At 37.2% G+C, this 22,767-nt stretch overlaps 1 protein-coding gene and 1 long non-coding RNA gene across 6 annotated transcripts in view; one reads left to right on the plus strand and one right to left on the minus strand.

The window, feature by feature from the left end:
• Positions 1–19,176, plus strand: part of LOC132092754 (tyrosine-protein kinase fynb) — a 93,055-nt gene extending 73,879 nt beyond the window's left edge. For 2 of the 5 annotated variants that reach the window (XM_059499136.1, XM_059499137.1), the window contains 10 exons: positions 841–939; positions 2,062–2,165; positions 4,025–4,174; positions 7,849–8,013; positions 8,504–8,659; positions 11,821–12,000; positions 12,476–12,552; positions 13,015–13,168; positions 15,048–15,179; positions 18,394–19,176. In XM_059499136.1, coding sequence (XP_059355119.1) covers positions 841–939; positions 2,062–2,165; positions 4,025–4,174; positions 7,849–8,013; positions 8,504–8,659; positions 11,821–12,000; positions 12,476–12,552; positions 13,015–13,168; positions 15,048–15,179; positions 18,394–18,602 — 1,426 coding nt within the window. In that variant the 3' untranslated portion in view covers positions 18,603–19,176. The remainder of the gene's footprint in view (positions 1–840; positions 940–2,061; positions 2,166–4,024; positions 4,175–7,848; positions 8,014–8,503; positions 8,660–11,820; positions 12,001–12,475; positions 12,553–13,014; positions 13,169–15,047; positions 15,180–18,393) is intronic. The other 3 variants (XM_059499138.1, XM_059499139.1, XM_059499140.1) reach the window with 3 other exon arrangements.
• LOC132092755 (uncharacterized) lies at positions 10,274–10,740 on the minus strand. The gene is made up of 2 exons (XR_009422253.1): positions 10,643–10,740; positions 10,274–10,436 (listed from the first exon to the last, which is right to left on the minus strand). It is a non-coding gene; the product is annotated as an uncharacterized LOC132092755 (long non-coding RNA).
• Positions 19,177–22,767: the final 3,591 nt, after the last annotated feature.

Genomic DNA, 22,767 nt, shown 5'->3' on the forward strand with positions numbered 1-22,767 from the left:
AAAAATGACTTTAGATAAACTAACAGTTGAGCTTCATTGTTTAGTTTTTTTGTTGTTGGTCTTTTTTATTGCTGAAAGAGTGTTAAACCTTCTTCTCCTTTGTTCTGCTGTACAGAGCTGAATTTACTTTTCTTTCTGCCTGAGGTTTATATTTATTAAACCTTTTGGTGTGAAAGGGCTTACATTTGCTGTAAATAGAACTTCTTATATTAAAAACAATCAAGCCCTGCTCATATTTAAAAAGTAATGCAAAAGTAACGTAACACATTACTTTCCATAAAAAGTAACTAAGTAACTTAATTAGTTACTTTTTTAGGGAGTAACACAATATTGTAATGCATTACTTTTAAAAGTAACTTTCCCCAACACTGCATGTGAAGTGTTTGAGAGGAAGAGATTGATTAGTAGAGAGGAGTATTACATGAAGGGCATGTTCAAGAGAGAGTAGAAATACACAGATGTACTGATCAGTTGATAGGCAGCGATCTTGTCCTCTTTCTTGTAGTATTTCTGTTTATTGGTCCATCTAAATGAAGGAATGAATACCCCTGCCTCTGACCTTTCACTCTTTCACACAATACCTTGTTTATGTGTGTGTGAAGAGGTAAAACTGTGAATAGGGTGTGTTGAGTTTCACACTGTAGTGAGAACATACTGAAGTCAGATGGACAAACTTATGAATCCGGATGGATGAATAAAAGGAAAGTTGAATGAAGTGAGGCATTGGATGAACATATGGATGGACAGATGCTTGGACAATCTACTAAGTCTGCTAAAATAAATTCTCAAGTTCTGCCATGACAAGAAGAAAACGTGTGTGTTTTTGTCTGTTTGTGTCAGTGAGGGTGATTGGTGGGACGCCCGATCTCTCACTACAGGAGGGACCGGTTACATTCCCAGCAATTATGTCGCCCCCGTGGACTCAATCCAGGCTGAGGAGTAAGTATTGTATGATTTGTGTGTGTGTGTGTGTGTGTGTTAATCTGAAATAACTGCCGGTTTTAAGGGTGGGGGTAAAGTGATGTAATTGTAATCATTCCTACTTTAAACCATCGACCTCAGCAGGATTCATGACAAACTTGGGCTCACTCTAATTGAATCCAGATACAGTCGCAGTTCAGGGTGGTTCTTGACTGTCATTGCTAAGCAACATTTGTTGTTGTTTGGGACAAATTACAAAGGCATTTCCCAAAAAGCATAACCATATCTGAAGACTGAATGTGCGAAAATGAGAAATGTCAGGAAAATTTATTGAAAAAAACAAAATACATGATTGTCTATTGTCAGTAGTGTTGATATGTTTTACACAGAAGTCTCAAACAATAAATCACTTTCAAATCAAGCAGCTTTTTGGTCAGTGTGGCAAATTCACATGACTGATCAAAAAAGTGAAATCTGCACTGGAAACTTTTTCGCCCTAATTCAGTACTTCAGATGCCCATATAGAAACCAAATGAAATTTCAAAAATATATTTTGTCACTCCCCCTCTTTTGTTGTCCTAACAAACATGTAGTCCCTCCCCGTGGAAGAGACCACCATTGGTTGGGCTAAATGTTGACATGTCAGACTGAAAACCATTCTTCAGGAAATGTTTTAACATACACACAAATGTTCACACAGCTTCAAGTTAGTTAAATTTCAATATTTCAGACACAAATTTAAAACAGTGCAGGAGCATTTCTGCTCCGAACAAAACTTTTAATTATGGTGTTTCTCCTGTGATTTTCTTAAGTTACGCTATGAAAAATCATTGATATAATGATATCATTATTTTGTTTGCAGATGTTTTCTGATGTTATTTGTAAGGCCCCTCAAATTGCATGTTTACATGTTTACATATAGAGCTGTAAAAACATTTCCCAGCCATCCCTTTGTGATCAAGTTTACATATGTTTCTAGATATCTTTGTAATGTTATGTCTAGCATTGATGTGGTACATGTTCAGAAATGCATTTAATCTGTCATATAAACAGACTTATCCAAACAGGCCTGGCTTAATTAACAGTATCAAGAAAATGCAGACTCGATAAAGGCCTTCTTCCCCTTTCTCTGTCTCTCAGCTGGTATTTTGGAAAGTTGGGCCGTAAGGATGCAGAAAGGCAACTTCTTTCCACAGGGAACCCGCGTGGCACCTACCTGATCCGTGAGAGTGAAACCACTAAAGGTAATAAACTACACTTATGGTGCTAAATCATTAACTAGCAGGGGCGGACTGGCCATCGGGAGCACCGGGACATTTCCCGGTGGCCTGACGGTCATTCTGGCCTGTTGGCTGCCGCTGTGCAGTCAATCAGGCTGACGTGCAATAGGCTGGTATGCAACTGCAAATTAATTGACGGACTTATGAATCTACGAATCAGGCGATCGCGGAGTGAAAATGACATCACCACACGACTAAACATCAGCGAAGCACTGCCTAATTGGCTATATCCAGAGGCAGACTTTATCTTAGATAATCGCGCAAAAAATGGAGCATAAACGCAAAGGAGGAGCAGAGAGGGAACGTATGAAAAGGAGAAAAGCCCTGGCCACAGACGCAGCAAATTGTTGCAAAATCCCAGCCATATTCGCCAGTAAGGGAGCAGGTCGGTCACAATTACATGTATATTTACTAGGGATGGGACAGTGAAAAAATCGAACTACACACGGTTCGGCACGTGCTGGGACACGGTTCAGCTTAAATCTGACAAAGCATCTGTAATATGGTTTACTATAAATAGCACGTAAAACAAACAGGGTTCAGATAATATATGTTTCTGTTGATGGATGAGCATTCTGGGTTCCCAGACATTACAACAATAGCATTGAAAGAAGAAAAAAAAACCTGGACAAACCATTCACTCTTGTTCAATACTAATACGAACACTGGATCAGTGCATTCTCTTAAAGTGACAGTCTTTATATTAATCGAACAGCAACATCAAAGAAATCACTCACTGATCTTGATTGAAAAGCTTTTGTAACTTTAATAAAGAATAATCTTTAATTTATAGTCCAAAATGCAATACTGTTTTACATTTGATTACTTTATTCATTTACTGTACCTAATAACTAATGCTAAACCTCCCTAAAAAGCCTGAAAGTCAGTTTATTTTATTTGTATCTTTACTCTATTGTATTTATTTGTGCTGTTGCTTGTTGTTAGAATATTCTTAATAATATGATAAATGTAATTTTTTTAAATAATTTTTTGAAAGTTTAGTTATTCCATAAACATAGCACATACAACGGTACCAAAACAGTGATTCTAAAACCGTAAACAAACCGAACTGAAAAAGTTGAACTGTTCCACCCTAATATTTACGTAATCATTTGGCAGATGGACGCTTTCATTCAAAGCGACTTACAATTGATAAATTCTATTATAATATATATATATATATATATATATATATATATATATATATATATATATATATATTACAAATATATATATAATTATAGAAGTTTTAAAAGAGCATCTTAATGACAAACTAGCACACTGTTTTACATATTGGGATAGATAAATTTTCTAGTGGCAAATTTGACCAGAAATGTTGATTTTCCATTTCTAGCTTACTATATGTAGCCTAGTGTACAATGCTTATTTATTTATTTGGAAGGTGACGAAGGAAACAGTAGCACTAGTGCTGCAAGTGCGCATGCTGTTGAAAAAGACAGTTCAGCTTTTGAGTCAGAGCAGTCAATTCATGTGCAGCAACAGAGGTGGCCTGGGGTGGAGTCAAATGCCCGGCCTGATTTACTGTCCCAGTCCGCCACTGTTAACTAGGTTATACAAAAGTTTACTATCTACTATCTACTGTGCTTAGCGATGTGATTCATGAAGAGTTTAATCATTCTGATTCCAGTTACGATTCTAAAGACAGTTCACCCTGAAATGAAAATCATAATTTATCATAATTTAGCCACCCTTATTTTTTTGGCCATACATAAACAGTTTAAAGTACTTGAACTACACTATTTGCCACACTACAGAGTATTGGTGCACTACAACAGCCCTTCTGTTTTGTGTCTGTGTGGCAGGTGCCTTTTCTTTGTCTATCCGTGACTGGGACGATGTGAAGGGGGACCACGTGAAACATTATAAAATCCGTAAACTGGACAGTGGGGGATATTACATCACCACTAGAGTTCAGTTTGAGACCCTTCAACAGCTGGTCCAACATTACACAGGTAACACGCATAGACACGCTTCTCATTCCACAGAGCCAGTGCACAGAACTCTCATATCTCATAGCTGCAGATCTGACATGCAAGATTATCCAAAGTAATTATGGTTTTAACTTTGTGTCTGTTAGAGTTACAGAGCCATGGTTGTATCCTATAATGCCATTCACAGTGCTTTTGCAGCTCTCTACAGGAGGTGGCACTGCTCCAGTCAGTCAGAAAACCTCATCTGAATAGCTCTCTCTCTGTCTCTCTCAGTAGGATGTACTTTGTCTATGCTTCAGTTAACATATTGACTGTTAATGCATCTATGAGTCACATAGATTTTAGATAGTGTGTGCAGGTGGCTTCTTCCATGACCTCCCGTACTGAGCCTAGAGAACAAACATGCTCACAGATACTCATAATAATACATCATCAGATGAACTGTGATAACTGTGTATCAGCTTCAATTGCTGTGTTGATGCTACTCTAAAGTGGCCATGTTTGCTTTAGCTTAACACTTTCTCATTGTTGACTGCCTTCACTTCCAGCAGCAGAGCTTTGTGTATGTCTTTGTAATGCGCCCTGTTACGGCAGTGTTCCAAATCTTAAAGCAATTGCACTGCCTACCCCTGACCCCTGGTCTCCTTTCACATTGTATTATTTGGTGCATCTGTATCATAAATGTGAAAAATAGCGTCAGATGTTTACAACTGTAGCAAGGTCACAACTCGGGGTGGGTGAAAATCAGTTCAAGAAATGCATCAGGACTCTTTCTTAAATGATTCTATATTGACTTGATCCACAAAAATACATGATCAGAATTTACTGAAATTATATATACAAAATAATTTTTGAAAAGTCATATGCAGGACAAAATATCACATATACAGATATGTGCCATCAGGGCCAGCCCGTGGCATAGGTGACATAGGCAGTTGCCTAGAGCGCAAAATGTCTGGGCACCGCACAAAAGATTTTATTTTCTCTGAAGTGCACCCTCTTGTCACCATCATGCATTCTACACCCATATATTAAGCTAAATAATTTCTGACAGTTAACATAATTTTAGTACTTATTATTTTTAGATTAAAATAATGTTAGAATAAAATAAAATTGACATCAATGAAAAATCATAAGATTTGACAACATCTTCATGTTGGTCATGTTGGGCTAATTTAAATACTTTCTGCATTATGATGTAATTATAATACATCATCATAACTCATTAATTATGCATGGTGCACACAGTCAAAATAGCTTTGCCATTTATGTGCTCTTAAAATCATTTTAGGACTCTGTCATTGTGCATGCTTATTCTGTTTTTTATTGTGATCCTATTGTAGTGCAACTTTTCATAGGAGAACCACCAAAATATCACATGAAACCAAACAGGAGTGAATTAATTACTTAAAGTGCACCTATTATGCCATTTCCAATATTGCCTTTCGTGCAGTGTGTAATGTAACTTTGTGAATGTAAACAATCTGCAAAGTTGTAAAGCTGAACGTGCACAATAAGTTATTGTCTTCCAAAATAAAGAATCGACTCTCTACAGCCTAAACGAGTCATTAGTAATTTGAATCCCACTTTTGTGACGGCTAAATGTCACAGGGGAACACATTTGCATAATTCATGCCTATGTTCTACGTTGGCTGGCCACAAACAACTTGACCCCGCCTACAAACCCGTCATTTTACTGAAGACTGCTTCTCTAATCTCGGGGAGTTCAAAGCAGGATTCACAATATGCTTGCTGTTAAAAGATAGATCAGTATCCTGTTTTTTGGACCAGCTAGTCCACTGAATCACAACCTGTAAGCATGATAAATAATAGATGTTTAAGTAGAGTTTAATAAGAGTTTATATTTTCAATCAAGCATTCAAAATACAGAACTATAGAAATAGGCATATCGTTACAGACACGATGTATGCAGTAGACCAATCACAACAGACTAGACCATCTGACCAATCAGAGAAGAGCAGGCACACAGAAAAGAGGGGTTTAGAGAGACTGAATCTTTGAACTGCTTCGAACGAATGGTTTGAGGATCGCTGGAAAATGAGGTGATATTAAATGCATATTTTGAGAAAAAAAAGCAGTTTTTGACCTTGCATGTATGTAGTCCTATCGTAGGAGACTCCCAAAACAATATTAGGAACTGTAAAAATGGCATAATAGGGGCACTTTAAAGTTTTCGTTCAAAAACACTGATTCTTTCACTGACACATTAACTGAAGAAACTGGAATCCATAATCCAATTGAATGAATTTAATCCAAGTCTTCTGCTATTTAAAAATGATTGAGCCCAAATGAAGAAGGAAAAAAAATAAAATAATAAAACTAGGCCAATTGCACTTTTATGAGGTTTTCCCCTTTGGTGCATGCCCCCAATGTTGAAATAGCAAGGAAAGAGATTGCGTTAACCCATGGACTAAAAAACAACTTGCGGTAGCAGTCCAAAATTAGCCAAATTCTGTGGGAAAACCTCAGACTTGTCAAAACTGCCCAGAAAAGCATCCACCTGAGTTACTTTTTCTATGACATATGCACTGACAGGGAAATATCCAATCTGTCCGCTTATATGGCAGACAAAAATGCACATATCTGATTCATATAAGATTTATTTCCACTTATGAATGAGACCTGAAACTGATCTGAGAATATCGGAATCAATGTGCTTTTTCCATGTTCTTTGTGGGTTATATCCGATCTATCCCACATGGGAAAAATCATCAGAATTGGATTACTTGACCTATGTAAAGTAAATGCAGCATTTGATGAACAGATTTAATTTAGGCTATTATTCACATATAAACATTGAACATCACACATACATGGAGAACATCAAATATGGCAAGCAAGCTCAAGATGTGATATACTGCATTCTACAAGAGACATATCCCAGAAATCATTTTAAAATTGACTTTATATCAGTGGTGCTCTATCCTGTGCTCAACTCCAGTCTGATGTCAATTTTTTTTTTTTTTTTTTTAAGCACTTTGATTTAAAGCAAGGGTGCCCCTGTTCCTGTAGATCTACTTTCCTGCAGAGTTCAGGCCCAACCCTGACTGGAGCCTGTACCAAAATCTCTAGTGTGAAAACACCTCAATCTAGAGAGCCAATGAATTCGATATCATCATCACACTTTTATTCCCATGTGTGAGAGGGCTCATGATGTTGATGGCTGATGAGGCCTGATTCATGCTTGGATTCCTCAAGCTCAGAGTAGATGGCACTCAATGACTGATTCCTGAAATGATGCATCTGTTGGTGCCAAGTTTTTTGTTATCTCAGCTTTACAGTCTGGAGTAAACATTGCTGTAGTGTTGTTGTAAAATGCCACACATTAACCCTTTGTTAAATGTCAAAACATGGCATCTCCTACATTATGGCCAATTGGTAAGGGGCGAACATAACCAAGAAATTAAAATTATTTGATTGGTAACCATCACTGTTTTTCAATCAGTTATGAGGTCATAGTTGTTATTGTTGTTTTAAAAGATTCCTTGCAGTGACACTCAGTATTTCACAAACAAATGCAGTCCACTGAAAAAAAAATAATTGCATCATGGATTACCATTCGCAGGTGTCATGCTGAAACTCTGTACTGCTTCTTTCAGTGCTTCTGATGCTTGTCTTTTCTCTCTCTATCTCTGACTTTGTATATCTGTATGTGTCTGTGTGCACACGCTCAGAGCGGGCAGCGGGGCTTTGCTGTCGTTTGGTAGTCCCTTGCCACAAAGGGATGCCAAGGCTCACTGACCTGTCTGTCAAAACCAAAGATGTGTGGGAGATTCCACGGGAGTCACTCCAACTCGTAAAGCGCTTGGGCAACGGCCAGTTTGGGGAGGTTTGGATGGGTATGTCCCATCACACAGTGCTTAGCAACAACCAACCTGGAGTACGTTTCCCAAAAGCATCGTTAGCCAACTATGGTCGCAAGTACTAATACAGTTCAATGGAAGTGATGGAACCTGCAACCATAGTTGCTTTTGGGAAGCGCACCCCAGAGAGAGAGATGGAGTAAGGTCAAGGTGAGAGGCGGAGTTACTACAAACATCTGGATATTTAAGCTTATTTTTTTTTTAAAAATATATCAGGTTCAATATGTTAAGCTCTAACAAAAGCATTTGTGGCATTATGGTTGCCAAGTCGACCCTCTGACGACTTTTATAAAACACACTCTTACAGTGGATGTAAACTGGGCCAATGTGTACATCCATTTCTGGAATATTCAGACATCATGAAGTGACCGACCCTCTCAGGACAACAGGACCACCCTCCTTGTCTCTCATGGCATGTTCCCCAGTCATCCTACTAGTTAACCCCTCTACTCCTCCCCCTTTATAGAGAGTGCAGATGGTTTGTGCTTTCAATTAACGGGTGTGTGCATGGTCTACATCCCTGATACGGTGGGACTTAGCCATGATTCCTGGGAAATCGACCGTGAGTCTCTGACGCTGGAAAGGAAGCTGGGGGCCGGGTGTTTTGCTGATGTTTGGTGTGGTAAGACAGTTGCCTCCTCTCCCACATTCCTTGACCTCCACACAAACTTAGGTTTTAAATTAAGATTTTTAAATTAATTAAGAAACATTTTCATCTAATCCTGTTTGATACAAAATATTGGTTGCTCCCATCATTCTTATGACAATCTTCTGACATCCCTCAACCATCTCAATTGCACCTTTATTAAAACACTTCAACAAAAAAATGCTTTTGATGTATTTATTCATTCATTTATCTATTTAATAATAATTTATTTTTATTTATGTATTTATTTATTTTTAAATAATTATCAGGCACAGGGTGTTCCCTGCCTGTTCATGTTGCAAGCTCACTCAACTAGAAGTGTTACATCCTCCTGGGCGCTGGCTCATGGTGCCTTGCTGACAGATATCTGTAGAGCTGCGGGCCCAACACTAGGTTCCTATAGCCTTCGTGTAGAGCCGGTATCCTCCTGTGTTCTCACCTCAAATGGGTAGTGGCACTGAGAGGCCCCGGTTAGTATCGGCTTGCTAAAACGACTCCAGAGTGTCTGTACTATTGACCCTGTCAAGGTCCTCCGTCCCTTCGGCAGCCAGACGTGGGGGAGCGACCGGTGCCAGGCCTTCAAATGCTGAATCTTTGAGAACTGGTGGAAGCCTGGGTTCCATATGAGAGACCTAAGTGGAATCTATTTATGTAAAGTCCACGGTATAGCATTCCCAGCAGACTCCTGCCATTTTCCAAGAGGGTTTCAATCACCTCCAATTTTCCATATGCACCTAACGAATGTTCAAATGTGTATTTGCTCCTGAGACCTCCTTCAGGAAGGATGGAGCCTCCGCCGCATCCCCGTTCCAAGTGGAACGGGTATGTTTTCCCAGTGTTATCCAGTCTCACTGAGTGGGTAGTGCTTTGACAATGGTGAGTGGAACTTCTTTTTGTGAGCACTGCCTACACCAAAAAGGAGTGCAGGTGGCTTCACAGGGCACTGGATGGAGCAGCATCTGTGGCGCTTTGGTAGGGAATCCCAGTTCGTTGGTCACCGACGTGACGTCGAGAGTGATTGACTGAAAGGGAACGTGTTGGTTATGTATAGTAACCCTCGTTTCCTGAAGGAGGGAACAGAGACGTCATGTCCCATCGCCGAGGCTGCTGTACCACCTCTTAGCGGTGAATATCTGGTATGCATTACACCTGCTGCCTTCTTATACTCACGCTGTGATCAGCTGTACCTGGATGTATTCATTGCATGCCAATATGCATTTGCTCGTATAGTTTACACACAAAGTAGATTGGTCTATCGAAGCGATATTCCAATTTGTTGGCCACCGGCATGACGTCTCCATTCCCTCGTTCAGGGAGTGAGGGTTACCATACATAACCGAGACGTTAGATAGACTTTTAAAGCATTTAAAGCACTATGTATTTCATTTCACTTATATTAGTTGTAGTGTATACTAGTTTAAACTGTTGAATCACTTGCAAAATAGTCTTGAAAAGCAACATGATAATGTTGTAAGTCTGTAAAAAAAATTGTCACATCACCCACCCCTAATTATTATACTGAATAATGCCTTGGTCCATACCAAATAAAAGTAAGAAAACTTGAAGTCATTTTGATTACTTTTACGGGTCTTTTTGTGTGTGTGTGTTTTTACTTTTTTATTTTAATCCTGTCTGAAATTTGACAGTCATGGTTACTATGAACTGCTGTAAAAGAGCAGTTTGAAGATTCTTCAAAAATCTTCTTATTTCATACAGGTTTGGAGGGTGAGCAAGCAATGCAGCTGAACTATTTCTTAAGTGACATTTAGGAAACATTAAGAAACATTTATTAATTAATTAGTCTAGAGGGATCTTGCAAGTCTTTTAGTCTTACCCCTTCATTATGGATCACAAACCATTTATTTTTACCCACACCACAAACAAGGATTAGATGAATATCTGAGAAATATTAATAATAATTTAAATAATTGTATTATTAAATAATAATAATGATAAAACTATTAAATTAGATTTTTCAAAAACAAACTTTACCTGACAGAAAAACTTGAGATAATTTGTGCACGCACATTTTACACATTCTGATTTGTTTTGATAATTATTGTGAGAGCTTCAGTGATTCTTCTACATGTCTGTATCATGTCAGTAAATGGAGGTAAGAATATGAGCAGTAAGTATCAAGTGGAGACATGAGTGTTTTTGTTTACTATTCGACACATCTATTTATCACAAGCAATCTTATTCAAGATAAGTGTGCTTTTGTTCTAATCTTTCACTTTTCCCATACTTCCCTGTAGATGAGCATGACGAGCTTCCCTATAGAATCTGCCTTTTATAATTATTGCCTTTAGGACACTGCTGGTAATCATGAACAGAGGCACACAGATCAGTGTGTCTGTGTAGATTTTAAAAACCAGGTACCACATCTGATGTAACCATTTGAGTACCACCTTGACATCACCTTAGTAAACATGAGATGATGTTTGTAACATCATAAGTATTTCAGTTTTAAACAAAATATTCAATATGTAAAGTACTTGTAAATCTCATCTCCATCTGCCATTGGCCAGGTTGTCCAGCCAAAAACTCATTTCATTGGTTGAGCCAGTTATCTCTATTAATGTGGTATAGGATAAATTACAAACTTCAAATGATCAGAATGTCCACCATCACAGTGTCAATTAAAGGCAAGCAGATTCCAGTGCTGTGGATTTAACAGTTGTTTTTTTTCTGTCTGTTGAAATCTCTTGAAGAAAAACAGCTACAAATCACAAGTACAATGTAGTTTAAAAAATTGATAAAAATTGTTGCAAAGTAAAAATATCTAAACATATTTAAAATAATATATTATAGATTGCATAAGAAGCCATGGAGTCAAGCACGCATTCAACAAATTGCATTTGGCACAACTTTGTGTTGATCTGCATAATTCTTCATTTAAGAGTACTAAAACAATGCAGAAAGTGAATACAAAAAAAAAAAAAAAACGGTTCTGTAAATGGGCACAATTCATTCATAGTGAATTCCCCATGAGTGTACTTGTGTGATAATGGCTGCTTTAATTGCATGTTAATTTTGCATGAACTTATTTGGAGTGCATGGAAGTCATTTTGTGGCATGCTGTTCAGCTAGGAGCTTTGTGCTGTTGTTCTGACTCTCTGCTGTGTGGTTTCTGTCAGGCACATGGAATGGCAATACTAAAGTGGCTGTGAAGACCCTCAAGCCAGGAACCATGTCTCCAGAGTCCTTCCTGGAGGAAGCGCAGATCATGAAGAAATTACGCCATGATAAACTAGTGCAGCTCTATGCTGTCGTTTCAGAGGAGCCCATCTACATCGTCACTGAGTATATGGGGAAAGGTCAGCAGTCGTTTTCATAGTAAAAGTAAAGAGAATGAGTTAACTAGAGGACAGACATAGAATGTATCTATTTTAACAACACTGATGGGATTTGTAGGCCTGACTGAAAAAAAAAAAATCCAATTAAAGATAAATCAGGATTGAAGGTTGATTTTCTAAACTTAGAAATTGTCACTTGGGGACACAAAACACTCTGCTTTATTGGACAGAAAGATAAAGACATTATAGTGGGCTAAATTTAATTTGAAGAGCTGTAAAGGAGGAAGCACACATTTAACCTAATACTGCAAGAAAAACTAATGGAAATTGGAGCAGAAAATGCCTGAACTCTACACATGTTATGTAGCATCAAAACATAATTTAGTCATGATCATAATCCACCCTCTCTTAGAAGTAACCAAATTTTAAAAGAAAAATAGCCCATTTATTATATGGATCGATGAAGGTAACGTGTACTGTATGTTGTATGTTTTAGGAAGCCTTCTAGATTTCCTGAAGGATGGGGAGGGACGTGCACTCAAGCTGCCCAACCTCGTCGACATGGCGGCCCAGGTAGAGCAGCATCACTTAAACCTGTTCTACAGTGTTCCCAGAAAATATTTAGACATTACAGCCACACTTAACAATCCATGTCTGAAATTGCATTAGCACCATTTATTTCAAAGAAAGATATAAATTAATTAAGAAAGAAACATGTTCTTACTCATCACGGTGTTTAAATGATGCAAAAATAGCTATACTACTTAATATGGTTTTTGGGGCCACTGTAGATCAATCATGTAACAAATATAGCAGGATGAAAATAACCCTGCTTTAGTTTGCTTCCATCTGAAAAGAATCCGTTCAGGCCCGTGTTGTGTGCATGAAGTTATATTACTTTACGGTATCATGCTGTATCAGCACTATAACAACCAAAAGGTAATATTTCTTTGTTTGGCCTAAAGTAACCTCAGCACTATTCCTTAGGATTTGACTTTGCTCAGCACATTTCAGTGTAAGCATTTGTGTGTGCAGGTGGCTGCAGGCATGGCCTACATCGAGCGGATGAACTACATTCACAGAGATTTGCGCTCTGCTAACATTCTGGTTGGCGATAACCTGGTGTGTAAGATCGCTGACTTTGGCCTGGCCAGACTCATTGAAGACAACGAGTACACTGCCCGACAAGGTAAGAAACATTTGCCACCAAGCACATTTCTTCTTTCACACACTTTCTGGACACAAACATATATGTATTGTTTGGGATGCTGGTCCCACAGCATGGCATGCTAAAAATAAAAGTTGACTCTTTAGTTATGTCGTTCAACATTTTTCAGTGTAATACAAAAGTAGAATTTATCTGAATATGTTATTTACAGTATTCTAAATGGTGATGCACAAAGTTTTTATTTACCTCAAAACCTTTTTTTTTTTCTTCTGCTAAATATGGTTGTGTTCTATTGACAACATGTTTAAATACAAAATTTAAATACAAAAGATTAGGATTAGTGTTAGGCTAAGTTTACACAACCATGTATTCAAAAACGAAAACGTTTTTCACTTGCGTTTTTAAAAAGTTTCACGTATACAAGACGTTTTCAAAATGATTTGTTTAGTTTACAAATATCTGCGAAAACGGCCAAAAACGCTGTATTACATATGCCAGGCCAGTAGTTGGCGCCGTCACCTTGTTGGTAAACAGTACCTGTAGGGAAGTGATGATTAAATGCATTTCCGCTGTTGGTTGTAATAATGGTGAAGTAAATCCACCCTTCGCTGAAGAAGCATTAGCAAACTCTTGAGCAGCAACAACAGTACCATATACTTTGCAATTGTGTATGTTTGTTCACGCTTGCCTTTAAAATTGACAATTACTGTGCATGTCTACATACCTAACACATACTACGCACATGCATGACTTTACCATTTTCAAAGATTCCTGTATTGGGTGTTTACACAGAAATGATAACAGTGGCTTTTTCAAATACTTGCACTTTGAAAACCATTTTCAACAAATATGCGTTTTCAGTTCCCAAAATGCTGTTGTCGTGTAAACGAACAGGCAAAGCGCATAAAAAGCTTCCCATTTTTGCCTGCAAACGTTGTCATGTAAACGGCCCCTTAGATGTCTGCCCAGTAGTACATTGGTGTGAATGTTAATTACTGAAAAAGGTTGCAAATCCTAAAGCATACTCTTATTTAAGAAAACAAGGAAATTGTGTTGTGTTCTAGTCCAGGTATATATGCTCCACATTTTATTTTGTGATTTTAATAACCTTCCTCCCACGTTTGGTCTCTAGCAGATAGAGAGACTTTTCTCATTGGCAGACTGCTTATCCTGTATCTGTGATGCAGAGAGAGATACAGTAGCAGCCAAAGAGTAGAGGGAGCTGCTCAGAAAACGTTACCTGAAAGGTCACAATTTATTTTCGGTAAAACAGGCAAGGGGAAGGAAGACCTGTCACAATCCCATAAAAATGTCTTGAATATGAATTTCTGCCTCCAAACTGCCTGTGTAATTTGTGCTAAAAACCTCTACTTCTGAAAGCAAATAATTTCCCAGTTGATTTACATGTTAATTTATTTTATACATCAAAGGAGTTACATCTTACAGATTGTTTGATTTTACAGATTGAGATTTGATTGAATGGTGAAAAGTGAACTTTGATATTATTGGTCAACACACCGCACTGGTTACATCAGCAGAAAAGTAAAGTGATTTTAGAAGAGCAGCAAATTGCTAAATCTAGGTGGAAGATTGTGTATACAGATTGTTTGAGAATAATGTAATATATGTATTAAGAAAATAAATGTAAAGTCAGAGCAGTGGCTTGTGGGAGCTCTCACATATAGCTCAGATGTGCTTCAGGCGTCTTAAGGTTGTTTCCCGGTCCTGCTCTAGTCTTGTCTCTGATTATTTCCTGTCTCTCATCCTACTGTCCTGTCCATTAAAGGTGAAAGAAGTGTAAAAAGTATATTTTGATTTCATGATTTTGTTGATAGCTGAGACATTCCAGTGCATTTTTATTTTAATACATCTCTTTCTTTCTCCCATGTCTGTATCACAGGGGCAAAATTCCCTATTAAGTGGACGGCTCCTGAAGCAGCTCTATATGGGAAGTTCACCATTAAATCCGATGTTTGGTCTTTTGGAATCCTGCTTACGGAGCTGGTCACTAAAGGCAGAGTTCCATATCCAGGTAAATCTTAAATCGCCTGCTTTGGGTGATCACTAAATGAATTGTAAAATTAATATTGTGATTTTAAAAAACAATGATAATAATAAACTAAAAAAGCCAACATTGTTTGGCCTGCCTTTTCATCATATTTCATCTTTAAACCAAAAGACTTGTCTGAACATTTAAAGTTGAAAGTTTTTGCTGTCCCATAACCCAATTTCTGAGAGGCATACTGTATCTAGACTCAGATTTTATATTTCCATTTGATTTCAAACTGACTCTGCTTTTTCCACACCTACAGGTTTTTTTTTTTGTTTTGTTTTTTTTAGCAACTTGTGTTGGGATATTTTGGAAATACAATGTGTTGCTAATTAGATCAAGTAACCGAAACATCAGTATAAATCTGTGTAAAAATCTAATACATGGTGAATAACTATAGATCTGCACAATTCTACAAACTAATTCCACTGATCACGGCTGGAATTTAGGGGAGTGTGAAATGCCATTGTGTCAGCACAGTATTGCATCATCCACAGATGTTTGCAGGCGTTTCTGTCTCAGTGTTGTTGATATGTCGTCATGTCCCTCATGATGGTGATTAATCTTCTAGCTTCATGAGTGCAGTTCTGTTCCAAGATCCCTAATATTTAGAAGCAGGTCTTATCGCCCTGCTGCCCAAAGCTTCAAAAACAGTGATCTGATATTTCCTGGTTTGATTGACAGATTGATGAAAAATTTACTTTGCAACATTAGTTAATGGATCTCTTTATTAGTACTTTATTTCAAAAGTGACTACATTTCAATGTACTGTATCTATGAAAATACATCTTTGATACAAACAGCTTTGTAACAAAAATCTTGTGCTGTGCAAATTAGAGATGATGTAGGCCAATTGGAAGACAACTATTCAGATATCAGCACATACAGATAAAACTCTGTTTATTTGAGCATCCCAACTAGTTCACCATGGCAACACTGGCTACTTCAGCAAAACAATGGTGTAAGGTTGGGCAGAACTAACTAATGAGGGAGTGTTTGAGAAAAGAGTTTAATTTATTGCATTTAAAATGTTATTAGTTCTATTTGGTGCAGCTAATGGCATGGAAATTACACGCAGCTTTAAATGGTCTTGTAAAGTTTAGATGTCTCCAGTCTCAGTGGTGGACGAAGTACACATATCAAGGCAAGGCAAAAATATTACTCCAATAAAAGTACTCCTTTTAAATTTTACTAAACACTACACAGACATATTATTTTTATATCATTTGAAACTGCTATGGCAGCAAGGAAATTTGTGTTATTTTTTACTTTATTTACAGTTTTTAAACCTAAAGTAGCCTACCCTGAACAGAAGGTGACACACAAATGTAGACATTTCATACACTGGATTTACACAGCTTGCCCTTTTAAAGCAGGTGTAGGTCACAAATAACTGACAGTCATGGCCTAAATATGATTTTAATTTACTACCAGTATTTAAATTCATTATTAGTACCTCCAAGGTTGTCCTGTTTACTAGTTAATTTTGAGTTAGACATGAAGACTCAATCTGACTGGATCATTGAATCAGTGAGCTACACTCGGATCGTTCCACTTTGCAATTGAATCCTTAATTCAGAGATTAATCTAGATTTAAACAGAGAGAGTGTGTCTGAACCCCGAACGTTATCAGGAAGGCTATTCCAGAGTTTGGGAGTCAAATGCAAAAAAGCTCTACCTTCTTTAGTGGACTTTGCTATCCTAGGAACTACCAAAAGTCCAGCGTTTTGAGACCTTAGGGAGTGTGATGGATTGTAACATGGTAGAAGACTAATTAGGCACGCAGGAGCTAAACCGTTAAGGGCCTTATAGGTAAGTAACAATATTTTGTAACTGATACAGAACTTAATAGGTAGCCAGTGCAGAGACTGTAAAATTGGGGTAATATGATCATATTTTCTTGACCTGGTAAGGACTCTAGCCGCTGCATTTTGGACTACCTGTAGCTTGTTTATTGAAGAAGCAGGAAAACCACCTAGAAGTGCATTACAATAGTCCAGTCTAGAGGTCAGAAATGCGTGAACTAGCTTTTCTGCATCAGAAATAGGGAACACGTTTCTTAGCTTAGCAATGTTTCTAAGATTGAAGAATGCTGATTTTGTAACATGGGAAACATGATTTTCAAAAGACAAGTTGCTGTCTTATATAACACCCAGATTTTTGACTGTAGGGGAAGTAATAGTGCATCGATCTAGTTGTAAATCGTAATCCAAGAGATTCTGTGTATTGTTTTTTTGGTCCAATAACTAATATCTCTGTTTTATCAAAATTTAATATGAGAAAATGATTGGTCATCCAATCTTTTTAAATTTTTAATACACTCTGTGAGCTTAGATAATTTAGAAGTTTTATCTGGTCTCGTTGAGATATAGTTGAGTATCATCAGCATTAACAGTAGAAACTAATCCCATATTTTCTAATAATATCACCAAGGTGCAACATGTATATTGGAAATAGCAGAGGACCTAGGACAGATCCTTGTGGAACTCCATACTTTATGGTGATAATTGAGATGACTCCCTGTTTAAACTAACAAAGTGGTAGCAATCGGACTTGTAGGATCTAAACCATCTTAAAGCCTGCCCTTGAACACCTGTATAGTTTTGCAATCAATCTATGAGTATTTCATGATCCATGGTGTTGAACACAGCACTAAAATACTAAATACTAAAGTACAGATACTTACTGTCCACCACTGTTCAGTTCTCATTTAAAAATGGCATTTATCATTTTATATAGTGAGAATAGGTCCCTAAACTATAGTTACCAATAATTTTGTCTTGTTTTCCAGAAATTACACACTTTAGCATTTTGTTTACTGTGAGTGAGAAACCTTGGGGTTTCCAAGAGAAGAAAGATAACTGAAAACAGTCCATTGTTCTTGATATTTATTTAGCCAAAATTTATTTTGTTAGCAATTATAGGGTTCTCAGCTCAGGCCCTCAAGCTCCACTTATGTTCATAGTTTCGCTCTATCCCTAATCCAACACACCAGAATAAGATAATCAGGGTCTTCAGGATAACTGCAAAGTTGCAGGCAAGAGAGTTTGATCAAGTTTGGACAGTGAACCTTGAGTGCAAGAATTGAGAACCTGCTTTGAGAAACTGCTTTATATCTTTGTCTTCCTAAAATCTCTAATAAGATAAACATACTGACAGCAATGTTATGCTAAAACTCTCATGTCATTTTGGCTAGGGATGAATAACAGAGAGGTACTGGAACAAGTGGAACGTGGCTACCGGATGCCGATTCCCCAGGACTGCCCGAGCTCTCTACACGAGCTGATGGTTCAGTGCTGGAAGAAGGATGCTGAAGAGCGACCCACTTTCGAGTACCTGCAGGCCTTCCTAGAGGATTATTTCACCGCAACCGAACCTCAATATCAGCCCGGAGACAACCTCTAAACCCAGCTTCCTGGGCTCACCCTGATCTTATCCTCCCTGGGCCATCCCAAGTGCCCTCGACTCCCTCCTGACTGGAGGCATGTACAGTTTCATAAGTTCACCTTAGCTCCACTCCGGCTCACCCGAAGACTGAACCGTTTGCACAGACTTTCAACTTGAGAGGTGTACACACGAGCAAGCTGGGGAGGCAAAAAGGGAGAATTGTGGGAATGGGGGGTACGTGGCAAGGGTTGTGGCCATAATCATTATAATGATAAGAAATTATGCCTGTATTCAATGTAAATATGAGTTGCTCGTTCATGGATTATTTTTTTTGTTTCTCTTCATGTTTATTGTTTTGTTAAACCCCCGCTCATCTTTCTGTGCTGCTTCGCAAAGTAGCAATTTTGGTCACTTTGAACCCATTCTTCATGAAGGATAAAGCGGACATCTATGAAGGGTTTAGGTGTGTGCCAGTGCATAAAACTCTTGTCTGCTTGTGATATTTGAGTTTCGAGAATGTTTGTGGTCTATTCATTCTCTCCTCTTCTGATGAGATCATGTTCCAGATGGAGGAATAAAGATTCAGAGTCTATTATTCTAGTGGTTCTTAAAATATCTCAACCTTCAAGGGAAATTGATTTGTCATGTTTTCTTTGATTTATTTAACATTTTACAGTGCTTAAGATACTAAATTGAGTTGATATTTTGTTAATCTCTGAGAACTGTGTCCTCTCCAAAATATTAGTTGTTAACCTAATGTGACAAAACATTTTTTACACATAATGTACATTTTTATATTTCTAGCCAAATGTTAATAACTGCAATATGTCAGCATATCTCCACAAACAAAATGCATTGTGTTTAGTTCTCCAGCTAGCAGGTATTCTTGAGTATGGATGTTTCTTTTTCATGGTGGAAGAAAATTGGTTGTTTAAAAGGTATTGTTACCCCATACGTAGGCTGTTTCCGAAGCTTGAAAAAGCTTCAGTCTAATACAGAATTTAGAGGTAGGAAGTTCCGAAGGCATGTTTGAATCCAGCATCCTGTCTATTAAGGGTTGAATCATATGTTACACTTGCGTGTATGTACTATCAGTTTTCTCTTATAGGTCAACTACAGTCATGGCAGAGAAAAAGTTTAAAGTGAATCTTGCTGAATAAGTCTTCGGCAAAGCTAGCTAAAGTTATGTGTTGTCCGAAAGATTTAAATTAAATTATATTTTGGGGTACAACAGCTTGTCAATGGGCCAGTACCCTCAAAAGACCCTTGTCTACCTCTAAAAGATGCATTTTAGCATCTTAAAGTAGTAATATGTATACTTACTGTAAGCTGTCTCTATGAACTGTTTAGGTTCATAGAGACTTATTAAGTTCATGAATTATGTTTAATTGTCCCGTTGAGGATACGCTCTTGATAATTTGACATGACATTATGGTGCCTTGGAAGCCAGTCTGAAGAAATGCTACAGAAACGCTGTTTGTTGAGTCATTGACTGACTGGGCAGTGAGTAAGCAAAGCAGCTGTATTTGGTTTCAGACACAGCCTCATTCAAATCGATCAGGTTCCATTTGCCCTCCACAACAACTGGTCCCTATCCTCATGCACCTCAGTTTTCATGTGCCGTTTATTCTGTTTTCCATGGAGGGCACTTTTTAAGATATATTTGTTTCAATTTATTTTATTCAATCTAACATAAATCTATATGGGTCTGTTTGGATTTGGATCAAGGGAACACTCCAAAGTACCATTTTCCATTGTTGGTTTGTAAAGTGTTCATCAGAACTCCTTTAAAACCCTGACAGTAAGATTGAACAGTATTGTAAGTCTCAGTAATCACCTCAAAATTGCCATTCCCACTTTTTTAAACATGCCATTTTGTAAATATTAACCATTTGAAAAAAAAAAAAAAAAAAAAAGTATACATATGTATTACACTCTTTACAAGCTTTACTCCTTTTTCTTATTCCTAATGAAATCCCTCTTTAAAAGCTATGGCAGTTTTTACACTGTGCATGTAAGCAGTGTGTATTTATTTCTCCACCCATTTTAACAGGTTACAGCATTCACACTAAGCCCCTAAACCAGAAATGTTATGTGTTGAGCTTATTTTTGCCGTATTTATCAACACAGGCTTTTGCAATACAGCCATTTACAATATCTATATAAAATAGTGGCACATACTTAATATTACTCCATTTTATGCTATACGATCATCTGATCATATGGATCACCTCTTTTCCCATTATTTTTATTAGAGTGCTGCTAAAAAGTTATTTCATAATGGGGGAAGTAGAATATCTTTCTGCATATAGAAGTACTTGTGCCACCAGGATAAGAACTCCAAAGGTAAGAAAAGAGACAAACGTAGTATTAACATTAGCACAGACGCCACTGGTTGTGATGCTGATTATGAAATAAACACTGACTAAAGTTTAGGTTACATAAAGGGTAACAGTTTAGTGTTTTTGTTACATAAATTATATTTACAATAAATTACGCACAATTACGTGTAACTAACTCTAAACCTTGCTTCTATATGCAGACTCATCAGTGTTCTGAATGAGGCTGATGACTGTAGTGACGTCTCCAAACTTCATGAGCTTGAAAGAGTGGTCAGTAGAGGTGCAGTCTTCAGTGATGTAGAGGGAGAACAGCAGTGGAAAGAGAACACATCCCTGAGGGGCGCCAGTGCTGATGGTGCGGCTGTTTGATATGAATTTCCCCAGTCTCACTAGATGTTGCCTATCTGTCAGAAAGCTGGTGATGGATGAGGAGATACCCTCTGACAATGTAAAGCACTTTGAGTGCCTAGAAAAAAGCACTACATAAATTTAAGGAATTATTATCTATTGATAGTTAAATCTAGAAACCGAGAGCAGGGTTAGTTTGACCTGGAGGAGCGCTGGGATGATGGTGTTGAAAGCCGAACTGAAGTCCACAAACAGGATCCTCACATATATCTCTGGTCTGTCTAGATGTTGTAGGATATAATACAGTTCCATGTTGACTGCATCATCCACAGACCTTCATTTGTGTGTGTCCTCCATGAACTGAACAAATCTTCACCACTAACTATAAACGGACACAAACAGAAAATTAAAGTAATTAAACAGCCTTTAAAATTCATCCAAATGAATCCTGAGATCTGGAGAAATAGGATCACAAAACTGTGTACAAAGGGTTCTTCAGGTTCTAAATAGAACTGTTACTGTGTGTAAAGAACCTATAAAGAACCTTAAAAAAAAAAAAATATATATATATAAAATAAAGAAATTAGATAAAATGACAAATGCATACAACAAAGTTTCAAAACTTAACATTTATAATCAAAACAAAAAATAAAGCTAAAAACAATTAAAAATATTAAAAAAACAAAAGGTATAAGAGTATAATGATGTATAGTTATTCTAAGCCAAACACAAAAAAAAAAAAAAAAAATTTGTGAGAGTCCCGGGTTCGAATCCACTGTGAGACACCGATGTGTCCCTGAGCAAGACACTTAACCCCTAGTTGCTCCAGAGGCGTGTGACCTCTGATATATATATATATATATATATATATATATATATATATATATATATATATATATATATATATATATATATATATATATATATATGTGTGTATGTATATATATATATATATATATAGCAATTGTAAGTCGCTTTGGATAAAATTCAATTCAATTCAAGTTTATTTGTATAGCGCTTTTTACAATACAAATCGTTACAAAGCAACTTTACAGAAAATTATGTTTCTACAATATTTAGTAGTAGCTAGTAATTTGTGCACGTTTGACAGGTTTTTAGAAAAAAATAATAATAATAATACAAGACGTAGTCAGCTAGACGATGAACTATCAATATTATTAATTAATAGTTATTATATGATGCAGTCACACATGTAGCAATAATTGTTAGTTCTGTTTGTTGATTCAAGGTTAGGATCATCTGGGGTCCTCTGAGGGTCAGCATCATCTCTTCTCAGGTGTTCTGGATCCAGACTGGAGCTTGTGTAAATCCTAGTTAACCATGGGATTTAAATCCCGTGGCAAAACATAGAAACAAAATAGAGACATCATTAGCATAGCTGCTGATCCAACAAAGTAAAATTAGTTTAACCCAAGCTAATGAATAAAAATGCACATTTGATCAGATGCAACTACACTCACAATTTAAAAGAT

Source organism: Carassius carassius, chromosome 18 (assembly GCF_963082965.1).
Source record: "Carassius carassius chromosome 18, fCarCar2.1, whole genome shotgun sequence".
Lineage (NCBI taxonomy): Eukaryota > Metazoa > Chordata > Actinopteri > Cypriniformes > Cyprinidae > Carassius > Carassius carassius.